Raw genomic sequence first — 16,533 nt, forward strand, 5'->3', positions numbered from 1 at the left:
ACTGTAGAAATACAGCACGAAATGTATTCCTTAAGTCTAGGAGAGTAATTACAGTCTTGTTATGTATCCCTGACTTCTACAATGTGCATGCAAAGCGCATAGAGAATTAACTGATGATTATCATGCGATGTATAAATTACAATTATTCTCATCATTCCACACAATTCAATTCAATTCATTTATTCCACATGCTACAAAGAATAAACAAATCTATCTTAACATATTGCACACCCCATTTACAAGGAAAATAGAAGAAATAGACAAAAGATATACATACGTAGCACATGAGGGAATCAGAAAGGCCATATGAAACCTATTATGACTGCATCCTTACATAGAGAATACAAAAAAGGGATGTACACTGTATAGACTGTTGGTGCTCTCAGAAGGTTGTTTCAACAACAGAAAACAAAGATATCTCTGTGACTTACCTCAAAGCTCTTGTGGAACTTCTCCGGATACCCCGGCAGGAACTTGACCAGCAGCTTGAGCTCACTGTAGGCCTCCACGTGGCCCGTGTGGGGCGTCATGACGGGCACCCCGGGCACGGGCCGGGTGTTGGTGGACGGGTCCATGTTGAGGGCCCGGAAGTCAAAGGCCACCTTGCCCGTGTTCCTCAGGGTAATCTCAGCCATGCACACATGGTCATACATCTAAGAATGGGACATGGGATTGGATGTCACATGTTAAATGTGTTTTGTCTGTTCTTTGTTTTTAATATTTTGTTTGTTTATTGTTGTTTTTTTTGTTAACAGTGTGTGCAACTTTGAGCAATATCGGTACAGGCATTAATTTTCAAAATTCTCAAACTCGGTCAATCAAACTGATTTATTGCTGCTAAGGGGGCACACCAAAGAAAGAGTGATTATATATTTTAGAGAAGATGAACCAAAACAGAATGCTACTTGACACTCTACTCTTTACAAAAACGCAAAGAAAATGGGGAGAGGGTGGATGCTGTACGCTAGGCGGAATCTCACTGCTGAACACCTGTGTGATCAGAGGATACTAATATCATCATTGACAATGATCACGGCGAGAAAAGTATTTCATTCATAACTCAATGCAATGCACTGCATATCATAAGACAAACATTGGCTCATGGTCATCTTCATTTCTTCTTGTTTGGAAAGAGGGAAGGAAAGCTATGTTTTTATTTTAGAAGTAAGATAAATGTCAGTGTGCCTATCAGGTACTTCTCTCATTACATCATTAAAACTTTGTGATGGATAATGAAGTTTCACGCATGAATATCATCAACACTGTTTCAGAATACTAAGTGCATTATGCACACACCAGTATAAATGGGAGAAAAATTCATAGTGTCACGACAGTATCATCATAAAAACAAACAAAAATGATCAAACATTCATTCAGGCCACAGTGCTTTGATCATGATTAGGTTCACTGGATAAAAGTGAAAATAAAAGGATGGCTCTATGAATGAGTAAAACTCTAATTGTTACCAGTCTACTAGCAATGGAAATATTCCTTGCAAGTAAATCTCACCTGCTTGCCATAGTCTATGTCCTTGAGGTCAAACTCATACTGTACGACAGATGCTTCACCCTTGAGCTCCAGCTCGTAACAAGGACCTCCCTCCACGTGGCACAGTGCCCTTGCTTCAGAACCGATCTCGGCATGGCCGTAGAAGGTGAAAGTGACCGTGTCCGACTCGCCGGGTAGGAGGGTGCCATAGAGGGGCAGAATGTCAAAAACCTGCACGGAGGAAGTGACGTTTATGATTAAAAGTTTCATTGCATTCCACACTTTACTCATTAACACCTCTCTCTGTATTCGCATATGAAAGTCCTCTTTCAAAAGAATAAAATCCACAATGAAAACAAATAAAGTGTCCAATGGTATTCAGTGACAACTGATCTTGACATATCATCAGAAAATAAATGCTATTTCCATTACATCAAATAGTAGATAATGCCAGCAAATTTGTCAAAATGACTGAAGTAAAAAGAGAAATAGAAAATGGTTCATGATATAACTGCCCCTGGTTATCTAAGCACTATGATCACAATCAGTACTACCTACATGGAGACTGTTGGATGCTAAGATCTTATTGTGCCTTTCATACCTTACAGGAAAATCAATGGAGGTGGGGTTTTTCTGGTATTTGTTGTTATTTCTTGGCTCCCTTCATGGTACTTATAAAACCAACAAGACGGGAAGTGAAATTTACGATGCTGCCAATTTTTAATCTTCTAATGGAAAGAAAGTGAAATGATACCTCCAAATGTTTTACAAAGGGAATTCAAACTACTGAAAATTGCTGGGAGGCATCACTGAGTGAATGCAAACACAGAACACGCACTGCTATGAATACTGCATTAGATATGCTTGAATCTGGAATCCATGACACTGCTCAGTGACAAGTAAACAAGAGTGCACTGCGTGTTGTGGTACTCAAGAGCCCTTATTGGCACTTCGCATCCATGAATGTGACAAAGAAAATAATTATGTAATAGCATTCAATCTCCACCTCTTCGATGCCGACTGCAGTAGGTTCAGTGATGGCTTGGATGTACTGGAGTTTGTTGAGCCGTTGCCTGGCTGCAGTGCCTGGTCTCAGGATGGTGAGGGGTGTAGACGCCCTCACTGTCTGCACCTCGTCCTCAGCCAATGGAGGTTCTCGCTCACTCAGAGGCTGTTGGGAGTAGTGGAATGAAAGTCGGAATGAATACTGCGCCTACAGTTTATAGTGGCAATTCCTACGCAACAAAGAAATACCAAGTACAAGTAATAACTATTTCGCGCGTCCATGCACTCCTCAAAAGAATAGGCATTCATCCCACTTAGGCACTTATTATCAATGGAGATTCCATGATCAGTGAAAGGGGCCTGTACATGTAGAAGCTGTTTAACGATTTCGATATGAGAGGATCCACTCACATTTCACCATACCAGACAATCTCCTTATCACATTGCCCTTTCACTGCAAGTACCCCTTACACCCTCTTACACCGCTGTTGCTCCCGGCTATGAGTGTTTAATAACCCTGTATATCATAGCGAAGACAAAGTCAAAGCATACATCATATCACAGATGCTCACTATCAAAAACAACAACAACAACGACGACGACGACGACGACGACGACAACAACAACAACAACAACAAAAACAACAACAACATCAACAGCAACTACAACAACAACAGTGACAACAACAAATGACTCCATAATATCTGTCTGTAAGTGACGTGGGGGTAAAATACCTGTTGAGATTCAAATCTCATGATGCAATGGCTTGCTAGGCCTCATCACGGTACTGACCTGGTCAACGGTGGCGATTTCGTCGTCTACTTTCTTGTCCTCGCTGCCCGTCTTGATGCTGGCCTTGCTGTGGGTCTTGCTGCCGCCGCTCTTGGCCGTCGCCTTGCGCGGACTCCGCTTGGTGGACTTCTTCTCTTTCTTGCTGTCCTTCTCCGAGGTCAGGTCGCGGTCGTCCACCATGCTGGACTTGAAGGTGGCCTTGTCGGAGTCGTCCGGCGGCCTGGGGGAGGAGATCTGGATCTCCAACGGCTCAATGGGGTTGTCCGGCAGGACAGGCTCTTCTGCATCCTAGGGATTTGAGATGGAGACCAAGACCAATGGGATATTACAAATGAGAACAGAAGCACTTGTGAAAGACTAAATTCATGACTATTTGAAATCTCATCACTTCTTCTGAATTCGACTTCTTTGTCATCTTCTTAGTAGTTAAAATATTATGAATGAGGAAATGAGTGACTCAACGAATATTTGCTATTTCTTTGCATCTTCTTATAAGTTAAAGATGATGTTTGAGGAAAATATACATAAGCAAATAATTCAACATAAATTCTAAATCTCTTCTACTGAAGTAAAGTCTGACAATATCCTCCCCATTTATCATGGACATATCATTGTTAATTAGCATGTTCATATCTAAACAGTTATCTCTCTATGCTATATGTCTCCCTCTACAGGGGTGAACCTTCACCCCCCCCCCCCCTGAATACTATCTTTCTTTCACTTAATGTGGATGCTCTTTTGCCAATTAATGTAGCCATTGTGGACAGGAAAGTGAGACTTTGTCGGCAGCATGCCTGTTTGTCATTAACAAATCTAATCAAGGCTAGATAACAGTTATATGGATGTGATAACTGTGACAGCACATTTAAACAAATGTAGGGGAACATTTTGTAGCCTGTCTAAATTCTTCAACACCTAACTTTGAAGTATATCTCACCTTCATCTCATCCATTTTCTCCTCCCCACTCTCCCCTCCTCCTTCTCCTCCTCCTTCTCCAACAACTTCCTCATTAGCCTGTTGTTCCCCCTCCTGTTCGGATGGCTCCATCTCTGGCAGTGGTTCTTCAAAGGCTACATGAGTATCAGCCACTGCAGGAGGGTGGGGGAAGAATGACTCTACTTAGCACATCATGGGATAGTAATATCACACATTTGTTTCACTCCCTCCATCCTGATAGTTTCAAGATGTCTGTCAATATTTTTCATGTGACACAAAGTCTGTAACACAAATTCACAAACTTTCCAGTATTTCAGCTCGCCATATAAGCATAGATGAAAGGAAGAAAAAAAAAACCAGCTGTTACTGACAATTAAATGGGCTTACATAAATCAAAATGAGTACATAAAATGATATCGGCACCATAATACTGAACATACTCCCCTGTTGTATAATAACATGCCAGTGACAGAGAAACAGAAATTCACAAAAACACAAATTGTGAAAGTGAAGATGTCTTTGGGCCTTAGAAGTAATACAAACATGTCAGAGGCAATGAGCGGTAATCAACTGGGCTTATCAAACTGAGATTGGATTATACAAAAGTACAAGGTTAAAGGGGAAGGATAGTAACTGATCAGTGGGAATCAGTGGAAATGCTGGGAGATGATTGTTAAGAAGGGAGGTTTAGAATGGTCTCATATTCAAGTAATGTCAATCTTCACACACAGAAAAGTTGGGGATTCAACAAAAAAAAAATGGAAAGAACAATCATCTCCCAGCTTTCAACAGATAGTCAGATTTCACACACAGAAAAGTTGGATTCAAAAAAAAAATAAGAATTCTTTCACTCAATCACGTCTGTCATTCTAGGATAATTCATGACCAATTACAAATACTGCCTCAGAGAGAAACAGGTAAACAATATTTTTCTGATTTTTCAAAAGCAACCTGAATGATTGCTAGCCTTGTTACAACATTCAGCAAAAAAAACCCAAAAAAAATGCACTGAAAGAACCTACAGCAATTAATCTATTTTTACTGAAACCCATTATCAGAAAGACAGATCTGACTTAACACAACCAACTTCCTGCTTGTGGAGCTTGGAAGTAGAAATTAAGTGATCTGATAATAAAAAAAAGAATGAATCACAATCTCACTGGACGAATGCCTATTTCTGATCTGCTGACTATATAGAGATCATAGGGGATTCTAAAACAGGATAAAGTTGGAAGGGGGTCACTGGCACTTGTTCTTGACTGACAGTGAAGGGGAACACAAATTGGAACAAAACATGTAGATTAAGTCTTTTTGTGCCAATGACTTTGTACAGTGAGTTTAATGCTATGGGAATTGTTGCACCATTTGGCACTCAAAACACACACAAAGGGTTTACATCATCTGGTACACATTCTCGTCCTCCATATACAGCACAACAGGTTAGAAGACATTAAGATTCACATACACAGTTCTAGAGTATACAATGTTACGATAACAGGCACAATGATTAGCACATAATTATCACATGTCTCACCTTCACTGATATCACATTCTTCAATGACTTGCATTTTAAAAAAAGAGTGGAAAGATGTGAGTGCAAAAGGTGTAGCAGAGAATTGCAAATGCATGGCAAAACAGAGTGTACAGCACTGGAGAAAAATGCAGATATCGCAGTCTCACAAAATCAAAGTTGTACAAATGTGATGAAAAATAATGCATTCTTTGCATGGAATGTGATTTTTTTTTTTTTTTTTTTTTTTGCGAACAAGGATATTTGCATAAATGCAGAAAAATAAAAGTAACAAACAAACCAAGGCAGGCAAAAGACAGACTTGACATTATCTGAAGGTTGGTGAATATCATCAAAATTAATGTTCTCCAGGAACCTTTAGACAGACTAACATGACTGCTGAGCTATTTCACTTTCTGTCTGATAATTTTCTGAGGTTCACTATCAAAACATCTCCTTTTTTACAGGTTTTCATTGAAAGTTATATCATCAACATACGTTTAGCACAGTTGGGGTAAAAGCAGAAAAAATGGACTTTATTTCTGGGACAAACAGTAGTCTGGCATGAGTGAGGATTGCAATTGATTTGTTGTGTCCTGTTCAGAGTCAAGTAGCTGACACATGCGATGCTTCCAAGACCCTGTTGCATAAAAGTTGATATCAAACCTTAAGTGAGAAAATCAAACATAAGTCTGAATGCTCAATTCTGATTGGCTGACACCTAACTTATTTTTGATTTTCTGACTCATAGGCTTTATTTCATCTCTTTGCACAACAGGGCCAAGGTGATGTAGCTGAGCACACAAGAAATAAGAGCAGTCTGATAATTTAGGTGATGTGAATATAAATACACACATTGGCAATGATTTTCAACACTCTATGCACTCAAGCGAGGTGATTGAGAAGTGACAAATGGCTACTCCTCGTCCAAAAAAGCGTGCATTTGGAACACAAAGCATCAAAAATGAGATACAGCATGGTGATGGATGATCAAGATGTGCATATTTTGCTTGCAGTATGTCATGCATGTTCATAGAGAATACCATCAGCACTTCTAGGCAAAGAAAACATGCTTATTATGACCCACGTTCAGAGTCATTTACAAGCTTAAGGTGATTCTATAAAAATATTTCAGAAATACAAAAAATTAGTCTAAACAAACACTTCTACACATCTAACTTTGGCAAAATTCAATATGTAATTCCTTCAACAACAAAAAGTGACCTTATTAACATGGGGAAACATCATTTGTAATATCGAAGTCAATGTCAGAGCACTTTCTGTAGAAAACTTCATCGTCTCTTTTTGAGCCAACAAGACAAACAAGAATGAGATAAAATCAACAGCAAAGCATGAAGTGGTGGTTTGCAAGCCAAACAGTGGAGTTCTGAGATTGTGAAAAGTGCATTTCATCCTCGATGAGATGTTTTACATGTATATTGATTTCTTACCTTCAGGCTCCGTGGGTTCAGGCGGCACCGGCAACGGGTAGATCATGATGGGCGTCTCGGGCTCCAGGAAGGACCAGCGATAGTTGACAGCCATGGGGCTGTTGTTGGTGATGTTGACGTAGCGCGTGACCTCGGTGTCGTTTAGGATGCAGCCAAAGTTCACCTCCATCTTCTCAAAGGTCAGGTTGGGGAAGTAGACCTCGCCTCGCAGACTCACATAGTCCTGTTTGAAGAATGGACAACATTGTAAGAATTCAAAGATAGGTTTAAAGTGGAACAAGGACACACGACAGGAGAGGTTAATTTGATTTTGTTTCATTTATTTCTACACTAAAACAACAATCATCACAGTTTCCAGTCATAATGTAATCATTTCCATTGTGGGGGACCAAAAAAAAGCCTGATAATTTGTCAAATCACGTAAGTATCTCCATTTCTGTTAACCCGTTGAGGACGGGCTGATTTTGCTATAACACACATTTCCCACAGACATCTGCCCAAGTATACTCGGGATTAGTCTTCGACTGGTTAAAAAAACAAAATACATATCAAAATAACACCACAACAACAATACTTGGGTATCTCTGCACAGAAACAACAGCAGACATTGTAAAGAATAACATATCAACTTTGGTCAATGACATAATGTGAAGAGGTTTAAAGCGTGCTTTACTCACCGTGTGAGGGTGCTCCTGGTAGGTAACGGTAAGAAGCTTCTCAGCGATGCGGCTGTGGGCGTCGTTCTGGTAGGCCGGGTCAAACTGGATGGTCAGCTGCTTACTGTCACCGACTTCAAGGGCCACCTCCTGATTCATTCGAACAGAAAACAAACAAACAAACAAATAAACAGATATATTTAGGAATTGCAATTAGTGGGCAGAAGGGAACAGACTGACAATGAAAATTTAGATGACTTTGAAGCCTTCTGTACATTCTGTATGGCTTGATTTAACACAGAATGCCCTTCAGTATACACCGCTCTTTGATATATTTCTGATGACAATCCTTCCATATAATTAACATTCTTCCATATGTTTAACATGATAATCATTGCTGTCTTCATAGTCATTTACACACTCCTTGCTATAACCATCCATCATCATCATCATCATCATCATCATCATCATCATCACATCTTCGCGTAAAAATCATTTTCCTGCACTAAAAGATTTGCCCCTTGGATGCAAGCATGGAGCAGTGCATGAATGCAAATTAACGAGAAAGCACAGACTGAGGCTCATCACACCCACCAAGGATGAGAGGGGTTCCACCCCATCTTCGATGAGCTGGAAGGGTTCCTCCAGGGTGATGGTGGTGTGCAGCGGTAAGGAGGACACGTTGGTCATGGTCAGCTCGTTGTACTTCTTGGTCAGCACATCATCGGGGTGCTGAAGCAGCAACATCATTGGAAAAGGGGAGGAAATTTTGAGAAGAAAAGCAGACATGACATTAGTCATAGGCTTTTGGTTTTGTTTGGTATATTATGTGCCCACACCATGTCTGTAAGCTCAAGATCAGGAAAGAAGAAAACTTTTAATGTCATTGAACTTTTCAATGAAAATTATGGTTGAGAAATTACGAAACTCTTACGCTTATTTGAAAGACAGGAATATGTAGATTTTATTGTGCAATGACTGTATGGCTTTCATGTTTTGTCACTGAGTACTGCTGCTTATGTCCGAAACACTGTAAGGTGGTAAAAAGTCAATCACTCTTGGAACCTTTTTCTGGGCAGTGTCAGAATACATTCAGCAGACCACAATAATGCATTACATGTCTATACAGGTCAAAAATCAAGGTCAAAGGTCAAAGAAGGCAAAGATCAAAATTCTGTGTAGAAGTTTTGAAGCCCTCACCTAGTGCCATCATATAAAGCAAACGGAATCGAAATCGGGTTAGAAATGGCGAAGGAGTAGCATTTTGTAGCAAAATGTACAATATAGGTCAAAAATCAAGGTCAAAGGTCAAAGAAGGCAAAGGTCAAAATTCTGTGTAGAAGTTTTGAAGCCCTCACCTAGTGCCATCACATAAAGCAAACGGAATCGAAATCGGGTTAGAAATGGCGAAGGAGTAGCATTTTGTAGCAAAATGTACAATATAGGTCAAAAATCAAGGTCAAAGGTCAAAGAAGTCAAAGGTCAAAATTCTGTGTAGAAGTTTTGAAGCCCTCACCTAGTGCCATCATATAAAGCAAACGGAATCGAAATCGGGTTAGAAATGGCGAAGGAGTAGCATTTTGTAGCAAAATGTACAATATAGGTCAAAGGTCAAGGTCAAAGGTCAATAAAAAGTAGAATATGAATGATTTGTGGATGCATATATCTTCCACTAATAATTCGGCAACCCCGATGCAACCAATCATAAATCATTCACAAGTCTAAAATCCAAATGACAAGGGGCATTCTTCACTGACTAGGCGAGAAATTCATTACTGTAAAAGTGGAAATTTTCCCGCATTTTGCGAAAATAAAAGCATGCGAACATTTTTGCATGCCATATGTTCCAGTAGTAAATGTCCTGATTCCGCGGAATTAAAAACACGCAAAATCCATCTTACCCGGCCGAGCGCAAAAAATTACTCGCGCGAAAATATCAACTTTTACAGTAACTATAGTGACATTGAGAGTAAAGTAGGGGTGTGGATATACCCCCCTGGAGTGACCCACCTTTTCCACCTTGAATGCCACCTGCTTGGCGGAGAACTCCAGGAGGGGACTGATAAAGGTGATGCTGACGTCAGTCTTCATAATCTTCTCCTTGCCACTGGTCCTACCGATGATGGCATGGCATAGCATCCTCTCCTTCACTACCTTGGGTCTGTGATGGGAGGGTGAGATATGAATATGCAAAGTTATTTATGAATATGTACATGAATGATATGATATATGAATTAATTGATTAATAAAAGACTGAATAAGAGAATTAATTAATGCAGAAGAATAACATTGATTCAATGAGTGAATCAATGAATGAACACATACAAGTATAGATAAACAAACTTATTTGTCTGTGCTTACAACGATCAAGTCATCAATTCTCAGATGTCATAATAAAAGCAACTTACATCACTGCAATACTACACAAATTTGCTGAACATTTAACTTTTCAGTGTCGTGTTTAATTTTTCATCATCAAATATATTTGGCTGTAAACTTCTGAACATAAACAAAACATCTCCATCTTCATGTTTAACAGGTCAAAACTAAAATGATTATTTAAACATACAGAGTTAGAAACTTCCATTTTTTATCTTTATTTTCTTTTGTCACTGTGCACATGGACTGTGCATTTTACAACAAAAATATGCATTAGCAGAAAGGACTGGGTGTTTGAGAGGAAGAAAGATCTCTGATATTTATCCAATGCACAAAACTCTCTGTTGAACACTCATATAACCGAGTGCTTTGTGATGGCTATACTAAAACTTCCTGACTTCAAACCATCAACACTCACAAAGTGATGACAACACTGTGATAGGATGCTACAATTGTGGAACTCTGAATATAGACTACTCATGCTTTTTTTTGGGGGGGGGGAGGGGGATGTACAGGCCTCAGAATGCTTGATGCAGACTGTCTTGTGAGAAATATATCGTTGAGTAGAATGTGTACAGGGTGATGATGCCTGAAAACTATGTACTCACTCAGTGCTCTCCCCATCCAGGCAGACCTCAATACTCTCTCCTGGCTCCAACTCAAACCGGGATGGAGTCAGACTGAATACCGGTCTTGGAGGCGGGGCGGGTGGCGGCATTTTCTGTGTGAATCAAACAAGAAATATTTCACTACTTCGTGCCATTCAGGTGACTTGGGGTGTTAAATTCTTCAGCAAATCAAACAGCAAAACACTTCATTGGTATTCCAAATAAATGTCTACTCATGCCTCTTTGAACATATATCATATTTTGCTTCAACAAGGCAAGGCTAAAAGCTGACATGGTAATTAGTACAAACATGATTCTTGTTATTCCATTTGATTACCAGCTTAGAAAAAGAGAATGGTGCTGTGTGATCACATACAAAATGACAAAGAGTATGAGAGCATTATTGCGAAAAGAATATGCATCTAAATAGCATGAAAAAATCACGGACAGTCCTTACAATACATTATGACATTTTGCAGATATCCTCTTGAACTTTAATTCAATGGACGTACATCAATTTACAATTTCAGATGTATGGGTAATGAATTTTTACAATAATCATAACTTTCATTCCATGTTAAGTTTTCATCCTGCAAGTTGCAATTCTTAATCACATATGACAGACTAAATACATTTTCACTTCACAGCGAAGACACAAAAACAAGGTAAAGAAGGCAAGTGATTGAACTCTGGAAATCATCACTCACCTGATACTTGACATCCAGAGGGTTGTAATCTGGTTCTCTACTCTTGATCTTGATGGGGGCGAAACCCTCGGTGGTCCAGAAAAGCTGCTGGTGACGTCGACCCTTGTTTGTCAGAGTGAAGGTTCTCTGGCATGGCTTACTACTGCTCCAGGCAAAGATAAATTATGCAAATATGAAGACTTTAGAAAATGTTCCAAAGAAATATAATGAATTTTACATTCTTGTTTCGGTAAGGAGATATTAAAAATTCTGTTTTATTACTTGGTGGAAATAAAAAATGCTTCTTCCACTTCTTTATTCTCCTCTTCATTTCCTCCGCCTCTTTCCTTAGCTCTCCTCCTTTCTTCTTCGTTTTTTACTTCTTTCTTCTTCTGTTTATTCTGCCTCCCTCAATCCAAAAGTTTATTGCAAATTATTACAATAGAGGCATACAATGATTGAAAAAACTTGTCTGAAAGATGGGACAGGGGTGTGAGTCCTTGCAGAAAAAAAAAAAAAAAACAATCTGAAAAAATTTGAAACTTGTGAAAAAAAAGGTCTGAAGTGCATTAATCTGTGAAAATTTCATTGCATTCAAATTGCCAGAAAGTCTGAAAAGTAGGTTTGGGGCAGAGCAGAAAAATCGGAGAGCAGACTAAACTCTGAACTCTTGACATCCCTGATAGGATAAGACTTTGTGATCATATGAAGTCAGCTAACCTGAAATGGTGGCCCAGCTCAATAGTGGGCGTCATGGGTGGGTCTGAGACGATGGTGGTGCCATGACCATAGGCCTGGACCTTGACTGTCCTGGTCTGGCTGTGTTTGAAGGCAATGGCCAACTTGTCCTGGAACCTGCAACACAAAGATAGGAAATTCTTATCCTGAGTATATTATCAGACCAAGAAATATGTCATATCAACTGTAAAGTATTCTTTAATCAAACTTTATGAATTGTATTTCTTACAGATTGTTCACAAAATTATCTAGAAGATGCATATTTTGTATTTCTATTACCTAATGTTGCATGGAAGCAATGCACAATTGAATTGAATTGAATTGAAAGAGATCTGCCTGTCGGTATTATCAAGGAAATGAATGATTATGGCAAAAATGCACAAATTGTATGTAAAAAGGTGATCATCTACATTTTGTACAGACTTTGCTTCCGAGTCTACACCCCTAAAAGATTTTGAAGCTGAACAGATGCAACTATTTGCGCTATTTGCACATCTTCTTTTGGAATGATAGTTACTGCATTAGTTGAGAATTTAAGTTAGAGATTAAAAAATAACAAGTACAGTATTTCACTAAACCTTTGACTTCATACCTGAGAAAGGACTTTGTGGTACCAAGATATGGGCATCTAACCAGTCAATTGGATAAAGGGATGGTTTGATAACAGTGACAGTCATTAAGTCATGGTCAACAAGTGGTGGTCACCTAGAGCTGACAAGATATATCTTGCTATATAGCAGGAGATCAACACAAATACAATTGTAAGTGACCTCTCTGGTCATTTCAAATCACAAAATTCATCACTTTGTGTCCAATTTATACAAACCTGATGCAGTCATCTAGGTTGACCGTCAGGGTGACATCCAGGGTGTCCTCGGGAGGAATGACGCCCTCGCTTGGCTCCACCTTCCACAGCGTGTTGGGACGCACCTGCAACATGAAACCATCACATCAGGATTACTCTCTATTTCCCTCGCTACACATCCTGGCAAATCAATGCTACAATACCTAGATTGACCCAACTTGCACGGTAAAATCTCTGTATTTTGCATCAATCAAAGATATCTCCAGAAGAACTCATATGATCTCAGCAAACTGTTAAAAGTGGAATCATATTGAAATCAATGCTTTATCATCAGATTCTTTTGGAAAGAAGAGGTTATTCACAGGCTCTCAACAAGACTTTGAGTAGAGAGAGAAGTCGTTATATTAGTGTAGCGATTAGTTAGTGCTGAAAATCAGATGATGAATTGAATTGAGAACTTTGCTTATATGTGTAGATCGATATGAACAAATTTTTTTTCTTGTACTAGAACTGAAGCTTTACTGAAAGTGTAGTTTGACTTTAAGCAGGGTTCGACACTAACGGTGGCCCGGGGCCACCAAAAACGCAAGTCAGGCCACCAAAATTTCAGAAATGAAGAATTTTGTGGCCTAATCGGGACACCAAAAAAGGTCGGATGTTTGCCTTTGGGCCACCAAAAATAAAAGTTAGTGTGAAGCCCTGCTTTAAGTATTAAAACCTGTTGCATTACTTAATGACTGGGTTTCTACAGCAATGCAATGATACTTTCGATGCAATCTAACATAGCAAAACAAAACAAAACAGAAAGGAGAAATATTCCATGGACTCTAACAGAAGTGTGTGGTTTCTCACCATACTGCACGAGAAGGGAGCTGGGATGAGGCTCTCATTAGAAAGGGTCACCACTCTGGACACGTCGGTCAGCACCGTGGTCTGGCCCCAGTCGATCTCAGTGGGGGTGACGTGAACCACCGGCCCCTCTCCAATGCACTTCAAAGTCACTTGCTGCACATGGAGACAGGAAGAATAAACAGTGACAGCAGTCATGTTTGTGGAGGGCTCTACAATGTACTGTACAACTAGAAACATTCGTGGCATGAATCTTGTGCAAATTGGAGAAACGATGCACTTGAAGCATCTGCTACAGTACATACAAAACTAGTCAAAACATAAATAGTTGCAAATGGAGTGCCACAGGAGAGTAATAATGTAAAATTTTGATGGTTTCATTTTTAACCAGAAATAGTAGCTTTGCTAGTGTTGATGCCTTTTATATTTGTGTGAGTCTCTGCAACATATATCCTTTGGTTTCAGTGAACAGCATTACAACAGCACTTTCCGCATTATACTCATCAAAATTCAGGAAAGCCAGCAATATAGATTCTCACAGATAAATTCTAACATCACATATTAATGGCATTCAATACCAAGTGATTTCATTCACAAACTATGCTGAAAGATTACTACTGTCCAATGTGTTGTCTATGTGTAATATCTTCTTGATGTCTACCAAAGAAGATCTCCTCTAAAATCAAACATAATAAGTAGGTTTTTTATAACTGTAAGGTTGTAATGACATTTAAAACAATTTTTATCAGTCTCAAAAAGGGCATATTGGTTGTTGGGTATCATCATCATTTGAAAAATGGCCTACCAGAGGGGGTTCCATGGAGCCAAAGATGCTAAACTCTGCAAACGTCTCCAGCTCCTCCAGATCCTGAGGTGTGATGACCAGGGGCACCCTCAGGGTGGTGTGGGGCGGTAAGATGCCCGTCGGCTGGGGGCTGCTGAACAGCAGGCACGTCATCTCATCTACAACCTGTTACAACGAATGGATGCCATACGGTTCGACACTATTTTTTTTCTCACACTTTGATCAAAATCTCCTATTTACCCCGTTGAGGATGAATCCCCAGCATACTCAGGCAGGTGTCTATGGGAAATGCCTGTTGTAGCAAAATCAAACGGTCCTCAGCGGGTTAATATACAGAAAAAGGGAATATCAGACAGATACCAGTGATAGACAGAGAGAACAGGAGAGGGAGGGAATAATGTTGACGGAATATTTGATAGTTAGTTACTGAATGGGGATTAGTTGTTCCTTAAACTGAACCTGTGTTTGTTTGTTTGTCTGTCTGTCTGTCTGTGTGACTATGACAAGAACTGCTACAGGCAAAGAAGGCAATAATGTGAAGGAAATCAGACATACACAAAACTGTGCCAATATTTAGAGGTTGTACCAGAAGAAATGAAATACTATAACCATACAAAACTTCATTTGTGAGCATCATTTATGAGAGCAGCTACCAATGTAAATGAACAAAGTTGTTTGGGATGTGCACCATCCTTGGGTATTATTACACTACCGACAGCAAAACAGACGAAGTTATTAAATGTACATCAATATCATGCAAATTTTCATTGGAAATGTAATCTACTGAGAGAAAAAATAGCTCTATCACAGAACTTCTCTATGGAGGCTATTCATCGATATATGGCAAACATCAGTTAGATTTCTAGGAATTTCCAGACAATTATCATACATTGACTTGACAGCTCACCTGTGGTACCAGGTCATACTTGGCCGGCATGTCCGAGTCATTGCAAAGCCGGGCGCACAGCTCGTAGGGGTGGTTCAGGAAGCATCTTGTGTAATCCAGAATGGGTGTTACCACACCAATAGAGGGCACCACACACCTGCAGAGAGGCACAAGATATGTGATGATTACACATTGTAAAACTTTCAGACATGTACAAGGTATGTCTGCATTCCTGTGAGTTTCTTTTGTTTTTCAGCAAAGTTTTGAGTACTAATGATCATGGTCAATGTGTTCAAGTTCAAGGGGAAACAAGATTACTGGAAACAATGTGTAAAAGACATTTTGTGAACACTAAAGATGCTTTCCCTCTCTTTCTTTCATTTGTGTGTTTTTGTTTTTATAAAGAGGGCACACAATGAGGGTCCACAAGTTGCATGAATGCTCTATACACCATGTATAAGAAAAACTATAGAACTGTACATACAGGAGATGACTCACAATGTTTTTACAGTGTCAATATTGCCATTGTTGATCACAATTCCCTCATTATGACCAAATACTTCAAAGAGATAATCACAACAGAAATCAGAAATATGTGTGCACTCTAATAATATACACACAAATTCATGAGTCCTGATGATCCAGTGCACAGTATCCATAACCCTTCACATAACATGCCAAATTTTTCATCATCATCATACAGTAATCCATCCAAACTTGTCCTAGTTGTAAATTAGCAAGCCCACTCAGGTGTAATAATGTGCCTCAATCAAACGGGAGGACCATGATGACACTATGGGGATAAGGGGAATTAGGTAATCTCTATTTCATTGACACAAATTGCCAGATGTCTGCGCTAACTGAGGAAGAGAGGGCTCCAACACATGCGGCATTCATTCAACGACCAAAGCACAGTAAAGGGTAAAAACATTGATAGA

General features: G+C 39.5%; 1 protein-coding gene across 1 annotated transcript in view; it reads right to left on the reverse strand.

Annotated features, from left to right (window-relative positions):
• The window catches only part of LOC139726095 (hydrocephalus-inducing protein homolog), a 96,028-nt gene that overhangs the window by 64,830 nt on the left and 14,665 nt on the right, over window positions 1-16,533 (reverse strand). The window contains exons 14-30 of the mRNA XM_071637178.1: window positions 15,617-15,752; window positions 14,710-14,874; window positions 13,908-14,060; window positions 13,077-13,180; window positions 12,233-12,367; window positions 11,534-11,675; window positions 10,827-10,939; window positions 9,850-10,000; window positions 8,434-8,571; window positions 7,861-7,989; window positions 7,184-7,406; window positions 6,125-6,163; window positions 4,223-4,374; window positions 3,286-3,573; window positions 2,495-2,659; window positions 1,510-1,719; window positions 432-653 (exon numbers count right to left, since the gene is read on the reverse strand). Coding sequence (XP_071493279.1) covers window positions 432-653; window positions 1,510-1,719; window positions 2,495-2,659; window positions 3,286-3,573; window positions 4,223-4,374; window positions 6,125-6,163; window positions 7,184-7,406; window positions 7,861-7,989; window positions 8,434-8,571; window positions 9,850-10,000; window positions 10,827-10,939; window positions 11,534-11,675; window positions 12,233-12,367; window positions 13,077-13,180; window positions 13,908-14,060; window positions 14,710-14,874; window positions 15,617-15,752 — 2,665 coding nt within the window. The remainder of the gene's footprint in view (window positions 1-431; window positions 654-1,509; window positions 1,720-2,494; window positions 2,660-3,285; window positions 3,574-4,222; window positions 4,375-6,124; window positions 6,164-7,183; window positions 7,407-7,860; window positions 7,990-8,433; window positions 8,572-9,849; window positions 10,001-10,826; window positions 10,940-11,533; window positions 11,676-12,232; window positions 12,368-13,076; window positions 13,181-13,907; window positions 14,061-14,709; window positions 14,875-15,616; window positions 15,753-16,533) is intronic.

Source organism: Diadema antillarum, unplaced genomic scaffold (assembly GCF_040938485.1).
Source record: "Diadema antillarum isolate AM-2024a unplaced genomic scaffold, OU_Dant_1.0 scf00000017, whole genome shotgun sequence".
NCBI lineage: Eukaryota > Metazoa > Echinodermata > Echinoidea > Diadematoida > Diadematidae > Diadema > Diadema antillarum.